General features: G+C 41.4%; 1 protein-coding gene across 1 annotated transcript in view; it reads right to left on the bottom strand.

The window, feature by feature from the left end:
- Positions 1-16,044, bottom strand: part of LOC135469888 (midnolin-like) — a 29,554-nt gene extending 13,510 nt beyond the window's left edge. Inside the window, exon 1 of the mRNA XM_064748520.1 lies at positions 15,560-16,044. Coding sequence (XP_064604590.1) covers positions 15,560-15,780 — 221 coding nt within the window. The 5' untranslated portion in view covers positions 15,781-16,044. The remainder of the gene's footprint in view (positions 1-15,559) is intronic.
- Positions 16,045-19,051: the final 3,007 nt, after the last annotated feature.

Raw genomic sequence — 19,051 nt, forward strand, 5'->3', positions numbered from 1 at the left:
GCAGGCATGCTCTGCTGATCTGTATCTAGATAATGGCCTCAGAGAGGGTGCTAGGGCTTGGACATTTCCCCGCCCACATGCATATATATATTACACTGTTTGGAGGCAGGCATTGTATCTCACTGTTCGCACTGAAATCTAATATCCTTTGTTGCGATCTTGCTAGAATGAAGACTAGAGTTCAAAACCGTGAGGTGTCAATTTGTAAATCTCAACCATATAGAATTTTGGGGGGGGGGGGGGGAAGTGGGGTGTGGGGTGGTTAGGGGAGACATGGTGTGTTTGTCCAGGTATTCAAAGCCCAAGCCGTTCAATGACAAACCCGTAAATGCACAGGTCTTTTTACCAACCTCACAAATAAAAACTAGAATACAATTTCAGTTTCATCAGAGAATTACATGTACTTCAGTGAATGTCCAAAAAATAATGAAAATCTGGTTAAACATCTCCTTATCTGGACATACAAGCACTTTTAAACTGTATACATGCGGTCAACACACACATCAATTAATTTAAGCTCAACTATGTTTACCATAAGACATAACTGTGTGTACTCCATATCCTTATTTCCCAAGCGCACATTTCCCGACCAATAGAATGGCAGATGTGTCACCAGGACACAAGCTCACAGCTGTCAATAAACTCATACACTGCCTTTGTTTAGCGTAGCCACAATGACCATATATGGTCAAATCCCGACTGCGTTTCATAAATCAATGAGTGGTCTGTGTTCTACCTGACCATAAACTAGTGTTGCCACAAACAACGCTCACTGATACTGACACATATCCTAAGAGCCAGCATGAATGGAAAAACCACAGTGCGTCGTGTGTAGCCTGATCACCAGCTACACACACAACAAGGGAGGTCTGTTATAGTCTCCTACCACATCAGGAGTTACTACAATAGTATTTACTCCCCAGTTATTTTAATCCATACACAATGAGTATACATACTTCTTTGAGGTGTAACATCACAAATATCAAGATTAATAAAAGGGGCGAATCCTATATGAAATAGTCATATTACATGAACACATGCTGCATATTAATAAGGGAGATAAAAATAGCAAAAATAATAAAATATACATGTATAATACAAATATCATAACTGTACTTTTCTAGGTTTCGCAATTTAAGGGATTCACATAAATCCATATTGATACGATGAAAATTTGTGCACTCTGATTTTAATTAGAGCACCTGAACTATAATAAAACATGAATCACTCCTGGAAATATTATGTCTGAATATGTATTGTTTATGTTTATACCTGTATAAAAAATTTCAGTTCATTAGTTTATACGCAGGTAAAAAAAAACAAAGGAACAAAACCCACAGAAAACCTGAGCTCAATATAGGCAAAGACGACAAAGATATATTTGTAACCATCCCACAAGCAAAAACAAGTCACTTTTCACAACTTGTGAACCTTCTATATGCAGCTAACTAGGTCGTACTGGTTCACGCTGAAAACAGAGACACCGGAGTTATTTTGGACTGCTAGTTTTTGTTCCCTCATGACATGAATTGACCAGCCTGTGTGTGCTGGTCTAAATTTGTACATATATCCTCCTTGTGTATAACGGGGCATGACCCTTGATCTTATGTAGAGATATAAACAATAACCAGATGCATGAGGTGCATATATCTGCACCCTGATTACACTGTGGGGCATGGAAATGAACTACATGTCCATGTGCTGGCTTCATGCATGGCTCACAAAATCACACATTCCCCCTCCCTCACCCCATCACCCCCAACTCCGCTTTATAACAACACACCCTCCTCTGATCCCTAAACTAGTAGTGTTCTTTCATATTTATAAATATGTTCATCATGAAACACTATAACATGTGCTCTGGCAACGTCATGATGGTGCTTGTAGCATGATGGTCCCGGTGCTGCCAGCATTCTGGGGACACCACTGTGGACACCAGTTAGGACATTGTATACCCAAGTTGAGTCACGGTACATGGCCGTTAAAGTGGACTCTCCAATGTATGTATTACAGGTCTTCAATATAACATGAATAACTTAGTGTAGTTGAGAGTGTAGAGAGTACCGGTATACCTACTAGCTGAACTCAATTAAGGCACTGCTCCCATGACTGTGCTGGGATGGGATCCCCAGAACCACATATAAGAACCAAATAAACCATGCGCAAACCTTCTAACTAACCAGTTCACTACAGGCTATTGAAATTGTAACAGTTCACTGGGTTAGACAGAGGACAGTATGTACCCCTTCTGCCCCTCTCCCAACCCTACCCTTATATATGCGATCTGAAACAATCTTCCCTAAGTGGCAAATATCTGTGAGAAGGAGACAAATGGCATGTGGTTTTGTAGGGCTAGCCTGCTGTGCCTGCCAGGATCTCTGTGCCTGCCAGGATCTTTGTGCCTGCCAGGATCTCTGTGCCTGGCAGGAAGCTAGGATCATGGCAAGCTAGAACACTCCCAATTTGCTCCCACCTACAATACTCAGAAGGCCATCAGATTGTGCTGGACAGGGTATTTTTCTTCTTGGAGACACTGGAGTAGGGAATAACACTAAACATTCACCCAGCCTAGGTGTGAATGCACACAAATTCACGGTACATGTATCATAGTTTCTAAACAGGATGACAGGATGTAAAGGTACATCTGGTATAGAGTTTTAATTTTTCACTACTTTAGGAGAAAATAAATGCACTTGGGACTTCCAGATAACATAAATCCAAATGCACAGTACATATCAGAGACAACAGAATTCATAAAATTGGGACTAATCCTCTACCTTATCCTTTTTCTTTATGAATTCATCAGGACTTAAATTCTATTTTGTGAAAAGTAATAATGGCTAGCCCATGCTTTTGTTTTCCAAACAATTGTATGCCATCTTACTGAATTTAATCACATTTTCTTCTCAAATTTAATCTCATCTCTCTAAAACAACTCCTGAACGAAGAATTACATCAAAGTAAATATTGCGTAAGTTAAAAATGAACTTAGGTTTTTTTTTTGATCTCAAATGTTTCAGATATCGTCCTATAAATTAAAACTGTCCCAGGTGAAAGTCCACATTTGTCCTGCGTATAGCTCCAGATATGTTAGTTCTGCAGTGCTGATGCACTTAATAACCCCTCCCCCCCCACTACACACCTCTTTACTTCACACACACTCCCTCATCCTCTCCCATCTTGTGAGGGCACCTCATACCACTAAACCTCTACTAACTGCTAGCACTAACCGGTGAAGTGTTTTTACATGACAGATAAAAGTGACAAGAGCATGATCTAAAATGTCATTGTGGTCATTTGTCCTTAGAAAGAGCTTTTAAGCTAATGTCCTGCTCTAGGTCAGGTCATGGGGACGAAGAAATAGGCTTCTCTACAACACGTCTGGAAATCTGATATTTTCTAACAGTGACAGAAATGGCACAAAGTTACAACAGAAATAAACTTTCAGGTGGTGATTGGTATTTGCTCTGAGGGGTGAGGACCTAAGAGCCTAAGGTCAATCTACAATGAGTATCTGTACTAGTAACTGGGTTCTGTGGGACAGAGAGTGGCTTAACCCTATAGTGAACTTTACCATTGTCTATCAGTCTAATTCAATACATACATGTGTGTCATTTTAGGGTTCAGTGTCATTTATCTGAACAATAGAAAAATCAAAGCCAAAAATGAAAGTTAGGCCTGTATACTGGTACACCTATATAACCATAAGGGTCGACATCTGAGTTCAAGTGAATGCTTGCACCTGTAGCAGCTACATGTAGGTACTACCAGGTGTTAATCTTGCACACCATGTAGCTTCTTAGCAAAATTCCAGGCCTTCCTTCTTGACAGTGAAATGTCTCAACAATCTACATGACAAACCAAGCCAAGCATGCCTGTTTGTTTCCTCATGAAGTCTTCAGTGTAACTGATCATGTTGAAGGCAGTCCTTAAAGAGAATAACAGCTTGGGTACAAAGGCTGTCCAGTAACATACAATACAGTATACACCAATAGTCAGGGAAATAAAACTTCATTATAATAATAATACTAATAATATTTTATTTTTAGATCAATTAGTTAGAAAGCCAAATAAACAATGCATGTAATAAATAATACAGCAGTGATGTCGACAATTAATTTTGAAATTGCTGTAATACTGGTATACATATATCACACTACAAAAGTGCAGGCCAGCATGAATGTGGCACTTTGGGGTACATAGTAAGCTGTAATATACAACTTCAAGTTCCACCAAAACTGGTCAGTTCCACAAGTTAGCACTTTGTCTATTCTTATCTCAGTGTACATTTGCTAACAATGCAGAGTTGCTAAGCGGCCCTGACACAGATTGTAGCTTTACCCCCTCCTAACACCCTACAGGCATGACATTCCAGCTCCCCACACTTCTCAATCCAGAAACCACAACCATACAGCCTGTATATATACATGTATGTCAGACATAGCAGGAGTGTACTACAAGTCTAAACATCCCTATCTTTGCAATTACACCTACTTCAGTTCTACTCCAATGTACACATATCACTACTGGAAAACAAGAGGTTAAAAGCTGTCAAGATATGACAGTTAAGGCCCATATATATTTATATAAGAAAAACTCCACGGTTGAATACACCTACGGGTAAGTTAATATACCAGAGCTTTATAAATACCAGTTATATAGCGCTATCCATTCCTTACCACATGTCGACCTACAAGCAGTTATCGATACAGTACTTATGGTATAGAGTTATCTTATACAGATACAAACCATTCTATACAACAGGTATATGGTGCTTATATCTGCACCAAACAAGCAGATCAGTACAGTGTTATGGTTATTAAAAAGCCAGTTGGTTATCATTATCGTGTTTATGATCACCTTACACTCAATGTATATATACAGGCAGAATACTAATATTATGGTGGTTTAATAGTCAACTTATATACAACCTAACATACATGCATATGCATATATACATATATATATAAATATATGCATATACACACAGTCAGTAATCCAAGTACATGTACTACATTTAGCCACACTGAAATGTATGTGTACACACACAACACATGTATCAGGTGAATTTGCAGAGGGTCGTGGGCTTCCCCTGGGCTTCCTGACACTACAGTGTTGGCCGCAATCATATAAGTAAAATATTCCAGAATAGACAGCAAAACACCAATCAAATGAATACGTGAATACTGCAGTTTGAGATCTGGCACTGCTCACATTAATATCATCCAAAATCTACTTGTGGTGGCACATACAAAACAAAGATAAAGACATGTGTACATTTATTGAAAATTTCTAAATCAATTTACACACCATGTTATATTTACTGCTTAATGTTTATAGTTACTGCAGACTGATTACCAGTCTGTGGAAGTTAGATAACGCCACCTGTGATATACGTCACACCTCTCAGGCCACTAACTTCCTGTTTGGTTTATCACGCGAAAAAAAAAAAAAGAAAGGACAACAAAATAAGGTTTCCTCTTTGGTTGATAACAAAAACACAATACTTTGTATGCAGAGCGTATCCCATTCCAAACATAAACTGAAGAGAAGGCTATTGACCAATCTGAACAGGCAATGTGCTTAGGCACCATATCCTTACATGCATACAAAACCATATAGATCTCACAAGGATATTTTGATGTAAATAAAACATTGCTCTTTCGGGTACGTATATACATTATAGGCATATGTTTTCCTCAACTCCACTTACTCATAACACCCCTAAAAGGTAAACATCCCACTCACCCACAGCACCATTTTTGTTAGCATTAAAATTGAATGATACTATAGCTGTCGGATTCTCTGAGCTTTCACGCTTCACTTGCTGGATTCACCCATGGCTGTTTGAACATTTGGGCGTTGGTCACCAACACATCCGTAATCCTAACTTTCCTAACCTTAGCACACGACAGTATACATTTATTACCCAGGAGGTGAGCATACCACTGTACAGTTTTCGTTTGTTCACCACATAACCTAAGCTGCCATAGGACGCCCATAAACAAGCAATTGAGGGAGCGTGCCCACTCTATGATGCTACTCAAAGGCAATTTTAACACGACTTCCACGAAATCTTTTCAGACCTGGTGAAACCTTGCTTCACTCAATTATGTCCCTATTGAAAACATTCATTTCAGCTTAGGTCTGGATATGGTGGGCCCCACCCACCATGTCCTGTTTACTTTGACCTCCTTTCTTGTCTGGTTTTAAATCTTCGGGACCAATTAATGACCCAGAACTGTAATACATGTATATGGTGTACAACAGCTATTTTCAACACTTCCTGGCCAGCATTAATTTCCAGAAAAGCCTGTTAGCTGAATTTATATCACATAGTGTTTGATTACATGTATGTACTTACAAGCATGTGCATGTGTGTTAAGTGTTATAGTTAAAATGCATGTAAACAAATATTTGAATTCACTTATAAATCCGTGTTAACATGAAAAAAATATTTTCCTCGAGTTTTCGAGGCTCCTGGGTTATTATAATTGCGCCGCACTAGAGCCCTAAACATTAAAGAACAGTGAAATTTAGGCAGGAGAATCAATACGCTTTTTTGTCCACAATAGCTGGAGGTACACGTGTGATCTAGGCAGAAATCAAGTCAGGTAGTGCCATATAGTGACACTACCAGTGCCTCAGAACTTAGCTGTACCCCTTTATGCACAATAATCAGCATCAAGCCATAGAAGTACAGAAGTCATCAATTTGAAAATCCAAGGCATGACTTCAGTATATACATCTACACAAACACAGGGTCATAATGTTTATTTTTTACAGTTTTCACGACAAAATCTGGCACACATTTAGGACTATATAGCCCTATGCATCCCAACAACGTAACTCAAAAACGCCCAAGCACATATTTATTAGTTACATAAGCAGAATTCAGAACGAATTCAGAACAGATTTGTGTATGTTAGCACGCCAGTAGGTGTAGGTAGATCAATGTGTCCACACTAACATAGATCAGGCTGGCCAGACCACATATTGGTCCCACATGTAGGAGTCAAAAGGGAGTAGAAATAAATGACACTAAATGCAGTTTCAAGTTTATTTACTACCACCCACCAAGCTGCTTTCACCCCACAGCTGTGGTCCTGTCTGAGAACTTAGCACCAGATACAGCCAATGTAAGGCTTTGTTTACATACCATATATGGTCGGGTGTCTCACAAAATTGATAAGGTGAACACAGATTCAAAGAAATCAACACCACCACACCTGTAATGCTGTATGTCAAGGACGTCTTGTCAACCCCCAACAAACGTCAGAAAACGTGATCTACTGTTATGAACGAATAAAACGCAGTTAAGAGATATCCCCTACAACTAAACGGTAAGTGGGAGAGCAGAAATTTACAGAGATGGAAAAGGTCAAAACAGGCATCACGGAAGATTTTATGTGAGACTGTCACTTTATACACCTGTAAACTACACACGTACGAATAAGAGCGCCACATGATAATAACAAATGGAAATGACGGGCTGAGCTTGTGTCAGCTGTAACTCACACACAGTCTACTGTGAAAACCGTTATCTGCAGTTACATGTCTGTCTATTTAATTATTTATTTATTTATTTTAATGCCATACTCAAAATTTGTTCACATATACAACAACAGTCAACAATATAGGTGGAGCTTTACAATTATATGTGTGTACAATGAAGCCTCATAGTAGTCACTTGTTATCATTAAATTGTGTAAATAATGCATTACATAATAAATGTGGTATATTAGCCTAACACACCTTCCACAGTGTGTGAAATCCATTGTATACTTGAAGCCTGCTTATTTCTGTCATCACTGGTGTTTTTTATTTTGTTTACCATACAACAGTAAGAAACGCACATGTAAATAAACAGAACCTCAAACCTTTACAGCTTTGATTTAAAACTTTACCATATCTGCATGTCCTTTTTTGGTCAAAGGGGATTGGCTGGATGTCCATAGCAATTATAGAGAGATCCTCAGAATATTCCCTAAACTTTGAAAGATTTACAAAGCTTGAGCCCTTTTTGAACACAGGGGAGTCAAAAGTATTCACAGGTACCAGTTTCATACCCTAAAACATTAACAAACTCTGCATTTTCGGTCTTCATTGTACAATGCTAAATTTTATGAATACTTTACCTATTGTGGAAATACCACAGGTGCTACATGTACAAACTAAGCAGGCGTCACACTGATCAGCGAAGACCTTTCAATTAGAGGGAGAATATTACACCTGTACGCACCTGATTCCAAGAGCCAAGCCCTAATGACCCAGGGGTGGGCAGGGAGGGGTGAGGGATGATAAATAATTATCCTTGCTCCCGATGTTTACAAAATATAGTTCCACCTTCACCTATCCCACTGCCACTTGGTGATATAGTGTACATAAAGATGGATGGCTTAATTCACTGGCTGGCATATACCTGGCTCTCTATGCAACGTCAAACCACCTGAGTCAAGTCTATCAGGGTGAGGAATATACATAAACACAGACATATTTGTGTACATCCTTACGTCTGTGTTGTGAGGGGGTGGTTTTGTTTCCATGCGTAGAAGCCTAGTAGGGCAGAGTTGTCAGCTACAGACATCTGTCTCCAGAATATGATACTGCTGGCAATTTGTCATCACATCAACACAAATCTATGTATATCCACACAAACTTTAGTCCACCACACATCTTATACAACAATGATAAATGATTCAAATTATCTGTAGCTTAGCTGCTTAGCTGGCCAGCCACACCTAACAGGCCACACATGTGGCATGATATGGTGATCATCATTCATCTGTGTTCAGGTCTTTATAAGAACCCTTCCCATTCTACAGCTACTTTAGAGTACAAGTTTGTTTACTAACTCAAACCATAAATAGTCATAATAATTATAATCATGTTTACATTATCTATCCTGGAATGTTTTCACATTTTGACATAACAAATACACCAACTTGTATCACCTATCAACCATGCATGTATACATCTCGTTTGTATAGGTTCATGGTCAATGGTCCTATTTAAGTCAACTTTGATGTCAGAAGTGAAATACAAAACATCTACACATGCCTAAATCACTAAGCCTCAACAAACCAGCAAGAGTCCAGAGGTCCCCCATCTGATTCCCCCACCAGAAGTGCCCCATCCCTGAGTGTTTCCCCACCAAGGGTGTCCCACCTGTGAGATCCCCCACCAGAGGGGCCTATCCCCGAGAGATTCCCCACCAAGGGTGCCCCACCCGTGAGATCCCCCACCAGAGGTGCCTATCCCTGAGTGGTTCCCCACCAGAGGTGCCTCATCCTGGAGTGATTCCCCACCAAGGGTGCCCCACCCATGAGATTCCCCACCAGAGGTGCCTATCCCTGAGTGGTTCCCCACCAGAGGTGCCCCACCCGTGAGATCCCCACCAGAGGTGCCTATCCCTGAGTGGTTCTCCACCAGAGGTGGCCCACCTGTGAGATCCCCCACCAGAGGTGCCTCATCCCTCAGTGATTCCCCACCAGAGGTGCCTCATCCCTGAGTGATTCCCCACCAAGGGTGCCCCACCCATGAGATTCCCCACCAGAGGTGCCTATCCCTGAGTGGTTCCCCACCAAAGGTGCCCCACCCATGTGATCCCCCACCAGAGGTGCCTATCCCTGAGTGGTCCCCCACCAAAGGTGCCTCATCCCTGAGTGATTCCCCACCACGGGTGCCCCACCCGTGAGATTCCCCACCAGAGGTGCCTATCCCTGAGTGGTTCCCCACCAAAGGTGCCCCATCCCTAAGTGATTCCCCACCAAGGGTGCCCCACCTGTGAGATTCCCCACCAGAGGTGCCTATCCCTGAGTGGTTCCCCACCAGAGGTGCCTCATCCCTGAGTGATTCCCCACCAAGGGTGCCCCACCCGTGAGATTCCCCACCAGAGGTGCCTATCCCTGAGTGGTTCCCCACCAAACGTGCCCTACGAGTGTGATCCCCCACCAGAGGTGCCTATCCCTGAGTGGTTCCCCACCAGAGGTGCCTATCCCTGAGTGGTTCCCCACCAAAGGTGCCCCACCCGACTGATCCCCCACCAGAGGTGCCCCACCATGAGTGATTCCCCACAACAGGTGCCCCACCCCTGAGTGATTCCCATCGGAGGTGCCCCACCCCGGAGCAATTGCCCCACCTGAGTGATTCCAACCAGAGGTGTCCCACCCAAGTGTTTCCCCACCAGAGATTACCCACCCCTGGATGATTCCCCACCAGAGGTTCCCAATTCGTGAACCTCCAGCAGATGTTCTGATAGAGAGAGGCACAGCAATAACTGTCTGTGAGAACTGTCATGGGGAGAAGCACAGCAGTAACACTGTCAGAACTCTGTGATAGGGAGAGGCACAGCAACAGCTGTTTGTGATAGCTGTGATGGGGAGAAGCACAGCAGTAGCACTGTCGAAGCTCTGTGATAGGGAGAGGCACAGCAACAGCTGTTTGTGAGAGCTGTGACGGGGAGAAGCACAGCAGTTGCACTGTCAGAACTCTGTGATAGGGAGAGGCACAGCAACAGCTGCTTTTGAGAGCTGTGATGGAGAGAAGCACAGCAGTAGCACTGTTGGAACTCTGTGATGGGGAGAGGCACAGCAACAGCTGCTTTTGAGAGCTGTGATGGGGAGAAGCACAGCAGTAGCACTGTCGGAACTCTGTGATAGGGAGAGGCACAGCAACAGCTGTTTGTGATAGCTGTGATGGGGAGAATAGCAGTGGCTGCCTTACAGAACTCTAGTCTGTGATGGGGAGAGGCATAGTAACAACTATCTATGGCAACTCTATGATGGCGAGAGGCACAGCAATAGCTGTCTGTGGAAGCTTTCTGATTGGGAGAGGCATAGCAATAGCTGTCTGTGGAAGCTCAAGTCTGTGACGGGGAGAAGCATGGTTATAGCTGTCTTTGGGAGCTAAAGTCTGCATTGGAGAGAGGCACAGCAATAGCTGTCTGTGGAAGCTCAAGTCTGTGACAGGGAGAAGCATGGTTATAGCTGTCTTTGGGAGCTAAAGTCTGCATTGGAGAGAGGCACAGCTATAGCTCTCTGTAGGAGCTCTCAGATGGGGGGAGGCACAGCAATATATAATGTGGGAGAAATAGCTGCCTCCAGGAGGTCTACTTTCTGATTGAGAAAGTCTCAGCCTGTGGGAGGTCTGGGTCTCTGATGGGGACACAACCTGCAGGAGCTCTAGTCTCTAATGGAGAGAGGCGCAGCAATAGCTGTCTGTGGGAGCTCTAGTCTGTCATGGGGAGAGGAACACTGCCTATGGGAGCTCTTGTGTCTGACAGAGAGGCACAGCAGTATAAACATTGATGTATAAGCATTGATGCATTCACTAATGCCACTATGCCCAATGTTGATCTACCTACCCGCCAGCCACACTGTATCACACTCAAACACAAGTCAAGAAAATAAATAGAATATGGCTGGTATTTGTGACAGAGGTCTGAGTCCCATGATGTGTTTGTGTCAGTGACACCTCCCCACACTGTCAGCTCCTCGCTAGTTTATTGGACAAAGTCAGAAGCCAGCACAGCCACACACAATACAGACAGGAGCTGGTCAGGAATTTCACTTCCTGAATTCTGAGCTTCACCTTCACCCCCTCTCCCTTACACCCTGAAGACACACATACCTCACAAAGACTACCTTTGGGTGAGGTTCCTACAGGTTTAATGTGTTTCTTCACTTCTCTGAGATAGCTGGTTGGAAAATAAAAATGCAAGAGCCTTGCAACAGGAAATTATATAACCTTGTGGACATAAAGACATATTTTATTAATCCTATCATGTTTATGAAGCTCAATCATCCAGAGACATGATATATATATAGATATACATAAATATATATATATATATATATACCAGATTTGTTCTCAATGAAATTACATACTTTCCATATCATTATAATACCATCCATTTATCACTGCAAAGAATTTCTCCTCTACAAGCAGCAATTATGTTCACTGCACAATCTGCAGCACATTTACAGCTAACAGTAAATCTATGCTCAGACAGCAAAGATAAAGACAAGTCCAAAATCATAATATGTTGATCAACTTTGCTGTCCTATTGGGATGCAAGCACTGCAGGAGTGCACACCAATGCACATGCTAGTACATAAATCCAACAACATTATTTGAAGACCCCTAATGAATTTATTGAATTATTTGAATTATTTGTTTTTTTTTATGCTGTACTCAAGAATATTTCACTTATACGACGACTGCCAGCATTAATGTGGGAGGAAAACGGGCAGAGCCCGGCAGGGAACCCACAACCATCCACAAGTCAGCAACAGACCTTCCCACTTACTGCAGAAGAGGAAGCCAGCACGAGCTGGGCTTGAACTCCCAGCGACCGCATTGGTGAGAGGCTTCTGGGTTATTACGCTGCGCTAGTGCTCTAACCGACTGAGGTGCAGAGGTCCCGACCCTAATTAAATTTGAAGGCCTGTGGTAAAGTCACGGTGTGAAACAATAAATTGCCCACAGGCCCTGGGCAACTTTGTGTTCTACAGACCAATGTAATTGTCATGAATATCAGGCTCTTTATATGTGGGTTACCCAGATTTTTGCCCTTGGGCAAGACCAAGTACACTTTTTCTTTATTTTCAGTTTGTACTGACTTGACCTATTCATTATTACAAGGATAGCTGCATGAGTCAGTACACATCCACACAGCATGTCCATGTACATGCAATGCACATGCCATTCATAAAACAGTTAAACTTAGTGTTGTCAAATTAATAACAAAAAAAATTCACCATGATTGAACTTACTGATTAGGGTACAATAAAACATATGGCACAGGGAGCTGATCTTAGCGATTTAAAAGTTTGTTTAGATGAAGTAAATCACTAAATGAAATTAAAAAAAAAAAATGTTGACATCATTTATGTGTCAGTTTTGGGTGTAGAAGTGGTGGATGAGAGGTAAAGAGTAAAAGTTTTACATTTTCTTAACAATTCAAAGGTAAGTCATGTAAGTGCTCATTTGCATGAAAGGTAAAACAGGGTTCACTATACTGAGTTAAGGCATGGGGGAGGGGGAGGTAGGATTTGAGTGGGGGTGGAAGGGGGGAGATATACAGGTCAGGCCTGGGGGTGGAAGCCTACCAACTGGCAGTATTGATTGGAGCTGATATCTTAGAAGCAGTGCTCACTGAGAGCTAGGGCCTGTGCACTATACAACTGAGGGCCCAGATGCAGCCAGATCTGGGACTCGGCTTCTCCAACCACGTCATAACTGACCTGGGTTGTATGTAAATGGAGCATTATAAATACTACATGTGTGCAGATAGTAGAAAAAGCTCGGCAGTTTGCCCCAGCCACACACCCACACACATATTCTGACAAGGCCTGAGAAGCTGAAAGCCATTCCAGGATAGCTTGATACAAGTGTAGACCTGCAGGCCTATAACACAGCTAGTCATCACCAGGTCCGCCCTAATTTTCCCCTCTCGCTTGCCATTCATCCCGCTAAGACGCTCTTATACAGAGTAGTCAGCAGTTAATTCTACACACAGCCAAAGGCTGACAAAAACTTCTGGAAGTATCTGGTACACTCCGGAAGACATCTATCACGGGCATTTAATAATGATCTGAAAACAGGATTGAACTGATTTTCACCTACATGTTAATGAAAACATTAGTAAGATCTGTTTTGAAAATATATTTTGTATAGAATACTGCTTAAAATAACACTGAGTACCAGTACTTTTCAGCTCTTTAATGATACACACTTTAAGGGCAGTATTCCAAAGAGTAGAGGAAAGAGTACATATCTGCAAGTATATATCGATTATATCTCCATCTTCAACATCTCTGAATACCGATTCTTAATAGATTTTAAAGAGAGCAACATTTCTTTCAGAAAAACTGGCCAAAAAAAACAGTTTTTCTAAATTCTGACACTGTAGTATGACTGATGTAGCTTTAAAAAGACCTAAACATCAAATAAATAATGTTTTAAATGTCTGTAGAATGAAAGAGTTGGTTATTCTGTGAAAATTATGGCTCAATCTGATTGTACAATTAACACAGAGCCAATTACAGTTCTACAATGAAAAGGCACCATATGTAATTACACTGAACCGAATGCAGCAAGAATGTTACATGCTGCCATATGTTCATTCAGTTCTAATCGGCAAATCAATGAATCTAAAGATACATTGTGATTATGTCCTTATTAGCACTTAACTTTACGTTCAGCAGGTGCTCTAGCATACACTACAGCAACTGCGGACAAACACATTTGTGGCCATGCATCCAGTGCTCACTTGGAGGCAGAAAGGATTGTAATGTACAGGTTGGCATTTTAATTGGGATATGTAATTCCGTCCTTGACTAACTTGCCTATATTTCCTGGTTTTCAGATTTTCATTGATTTTACAAAGGTGTTTTGAGGTTTGCTTGGAACATGGGATGATATTCTACAGGAAAATCACAATTTTAGCCTCAAACAAAATATTCTGTGACAATTATTTGCCTTTCAAAAATGCACTTTTGTGGACGAAATTTTCGGTCCTATATACACAGATCTATATACTACGTTTTCAAACAGTGTCAAATCTTCGCCTAATTGCCCTCTCTAATTAAATAACTCCCACGCGAGAGTCTGATATAATACATTTATATTCTGCATCTGAAGCTGTTGTTGTCAATGAGAAGGAAAGTTGAACTAAAAGTTGGACAATTGTGCCCGAACAAGGGAGCAACTACTTGCACCAGTATACCAAGGTGAAGATGTGTAATAAATCAGTTCATCGTGCTAGCTGAAGAAGGAAAAATGTCGTTAAGATATTTTGTGCGTGCTGTCGTGTAGAAACTAACACATTCACATCTATTCTGGACGAGTGTACTCATGTTCCCGACAAAAACGTACAGAACGTGTAGAACCGCTCGACTCGGTCACGACACCGGTATACTGGCACTCTAGCGGAGAAGCCGGGTCAGCAGAGGCCGCCAGAAACATACGCAAGGCACCGACACAATTACAATAGCCTCGTCCACAATGTAGCTTTACTTAAACATGGGTTGCTAAGTCCTTACGAATTGTTTATTTCCTACCTTAATTTGAGAACACTGAACTTACGCTGGTGTTTACGCACAAATGCATAGTTTCTTTGTGAATTAGCCATTAAAATTACACTGAATAACCACACAGAAACATCTGGCAAAGATTTCACAGAACAATGAAAGTGAAAGCGACTAGCCCGTGTCACTACATTTGGACGGGTCCATTTTGGACCGGGGGTTCTGTGTGTTGCTGTTGTGGGAACTCTGCCGGGAGGCTGTACGTGGTACAAGAAATTTAGGAGGGGGAGAAAAGCCCTTAGCAAATATGAGAGGGCATTAAACAGCTATCGGCGCACAAACGTACCGTTCTGCAGGATAAATATTCGTACAGCCTATTCTTAAAAAAAAAAAAAGAAAAAAAGAAGAAGAAAAAAAGAAAAGAAAAATCACAAACTTTCCATTCGAACACACTCCTGCAGTTTCAAATCATGTCAATACGTATTATAAATACATCACGTGCATGTAGTTCTTACAATCAAACTTACCTATTTTTGTACAACAGGGTTATTTTCTCGGGAGGGATGCGCAGATTTCTGGAGATTAGCCATTTCAAACCATTCACGGTTTCCTTTTCCAAGATGTTCAGTTCCATTCTTCCCCCAGTCGTCGGACAAATGCTGATCTTCATTTTCCGTGCACTTTGGTTCGTGTCTTGGCTTGCAGTGTTCGAGTTTCGGACAGGGTGACGCGCACTTCCCTCTGACATTCTCAGGCTTTAGTTTAAAGGACCCCCGCGAAGTTTCTGACGTCGCTCAAGTAGGCTATTCGAGCACGTAGCTGTTGGAGTTGTGGGGATTGCTTTTACGCCTATCGTTTGGGCACCTAATACACTGAAGTACTGTCTTCTAGCGCAAGCATCAGCTAGCCATTCGTGCAAGTGTACCGAAACTGGGACAGGTCCCTTAAGTCTTACGTAGCTGGTCGTCGTCAGTGGTAAATAGTTGACTGCGTGCGGCAGGAAATGGGTTACGTATTTACCACCCAGGTTGAGATCAAGTTGAATATATATATATATATATATATATATACATTTATATATATATATATATAGACAGACAACTATCGATAGATGTCCGAGTAGATGAGACAGCACTGAAAGGCTGGTTGTGTCAGCTGGTTGGCCGATTCATTCCTGCAATAATGTTCCGCCGACTAAGTCACACACGCTGTGCCAGTTACTACTCGTACGAGCTGTGTGTGTATGAGCGTATCAGCTATCGCGTCAGTACGCTACCACTACCCCCTACACAACAACATCAGGTTTATAACTCAGCTCTGCCGACCAATCATGACTTTGAGGTCGATTGGGCGATTCCATCTAAAAGGGGTGATCAGAGAATATCCCGTACTGAGGCTCTCCAGGTTGGGGCTTGATCGCAATCGTCAATACCTCTGACGTTGGGTGTTCTTTCATTTGGGTGGTTGATGGTCGGGGTGAGGGTTGTTACAAGCATAAAATACCCATTCTTCAAGGGCTTTGTATTTCTTTTTATAGTGGCAAAAGGTTTGTTCTAAAGATATTAAATTGGAAGTAGTACATTCAATGTTAGTGTTAAATTAACGTATCTTAGATAAATAATCAGCGATGTGGGCAAGGTACGGTAAACATTGAAGAAAATTGGTTCCTTATACACGGAAAAGTACATGTTAAACACAATGAATCACTGGCAGCATGTCTAAATTCCATTTTTCATTCAGGAAAATGGAACGGGCCTTACAATGTAGGGTATAGACCGGATAGTTCTCAGCTGTTTCTGACAAGCTGCAAGGCAAGCAGACTGGCAGGCGGCAGATGCTGTGGCTGAGCAGGCTCTGCGCTTGTTGGTTTGCTGACGGGATTGCGTCATTAGAACCGTAAGTCTACTCCCACCTGACAGTGATGCATACTGATGTAGCATGGTTTTGAAATATACACCGAGCGTGCTGTAATAAATATTTGTGTTGTGTGAGTAGCTTTGTATTGCCGAACTGTTCTGCAGTTTGTAATCTACATATTATATGGATATAGGTGAAGTCGAACTACGTATGTCTACTAAATCCGTTTGTACATACACGTACTTGTTAGACAACGCGGTGTAAACAAACTTCGTCAGGGGATTCTGGGATACGCCTCCCCAAACAGAACAGTGCTCTAACTGCATTCGCCTATTTAATCGTGGTCTTTAGATGATTTGCCTTGAGACTTTGGTGGAAATTGTGTTAAGGACATAAAAGACGTTGTCTGCTTTGTTAATCCTACTTCACCCTATAAAATCCTTCTGCGTGTCCTTCCTCGCCCTATAAGACCCTTCTGCGTGTCCTTCCTCGCCCAATAAAACCCTTCTGCGTGTCCTTCCTCGCCCTATAAAACCCTTCTGCGTGTCTTTGATTGCACGTTTGACAAAACGTCGTCAACATATACTTGACAAGCAATAGTTCTGGGCAATGATTTTGTTTCTAAACATAAGATTCTATAAATGTCAGAAAATAATGGAAAGGCGCATATATATGTGCTTTTTAAGAGATGTATCGTTATTAAGGTGTCTGTAGATATAGCATGTCAAACCATTAGTAATATATAGGTACTAGCATATAATCGTACTAACTACTGGACCTGTCCCGCCCAATGCTATATTTCTGCCACTCTTCGATCTGTAATGTTAATATTGCTATGCGTTTAGTTTTATACATGTATGTATACGCTCTTTTGTGTGCAAGGCTTTGTAAGTATAGAAGGCGTATATGTTTTTGAGCGCCTCGGTAGAAAGATTTCGGTACCGATATCTTTTAAGGTCAAATTCGTAGTCACGTATATTAGGAGAAATTTCAGCGTCATAAGTACAAACGTTTCGCCCCCATAGAAGACGAATAGAAGTCGGCGTCAAGTAAGAGACATTTGGGACGCCAAACATAGAGATGAACCTCGAAATCATATATAAAACACATTTGGACGTTGGATGCAGCGCATAGAAGAAGAAATTCGGCGTCATGTGGATGCCATTTAACCGTCATTTAATTTGGGCCATATACATGCAAGATGAATAGAAACCCAGGGAAGAAACATTTGGACGTCATACGTGCGAGATGAATATCGACGTCCATGGAAGAGACATTTGGACGCCAAACACGGAAGTTGAATATGGATGCCAAACATGAAAGATGAATTTCGGCGTCATGGAAGAGACATTTGGACGCCAAACATGAAGATGAATTTGAACGCCAAACATATAAGAGTATATGAGATATGTATAAACGTCGATCTTATATTAGAGGATTATCCGTGCCACGTGAGGGTTATTTTGACATCAAAGATGACGAATTTCGGCGGAGTTCAAGATTCTTGGTTAATATTGTAGAACTCTACCTAAGACTTTATCATGTCCAGTAACTGGAGGAGAAAAAAGTGTATACTTTGTGTTAACCACATATATACCCTTGTATATCTGTAAGCAGCTGACAATTTGATTGTGAGAACATTTAATTTTTTACTTGTCAATTTGCAGTCTTGGCAAAATAAAAATAACATTTTGAATTAAATATGGAAATCTTTCAAACCTGACAAAGGCAATCCTGTCCGAGACAATGTAGAAAGTACTATATGTATAACCGTATATCCGAGACGAGTCGTGAACTTTTCCACATGAGTCAACAGGGACTGTATATCATATAAGTCTCAACATTAGAATGTGCGATATATCTAGAAAGCGTATTTAATAACGGCGGAATTTTTGAGCCTCACGTCATTTTCTTATTTGTTGTTCATATATCTATAAGTGAACAGTTGACACATAAACTTTGTTAAAAGCAAAAGGAATTCCACAAAAGGATAGTCGGATAGAAGACATTTGCACCAAAACTTACGTATCTTTTGCAATCATTGTACAATATGGATCAGAATGTAATACTCCCACGACCACCCTTCGCTCAGCAAAGAAAAGAAAATTGATTACTTTACATGATTGGTGTTTGACGCCGTACTCAAGAATATTTGACTTATA

This window comes from Liolophura sinensis, chromosome 7 (genome assembly GCF_032854445.1).
Source record: "Liolophura sinensis isolate JHLJ2023 chromosome 7, CUHK_Ljap_v2, whole genome shotgun sequence".
Classification (NCBI taxonomy): Eukaryota; Metazoa; Mollusca; class Polyplacophora; order Chitonida; family Chitonidae; genus Liolophura; species Liolophura sinensis.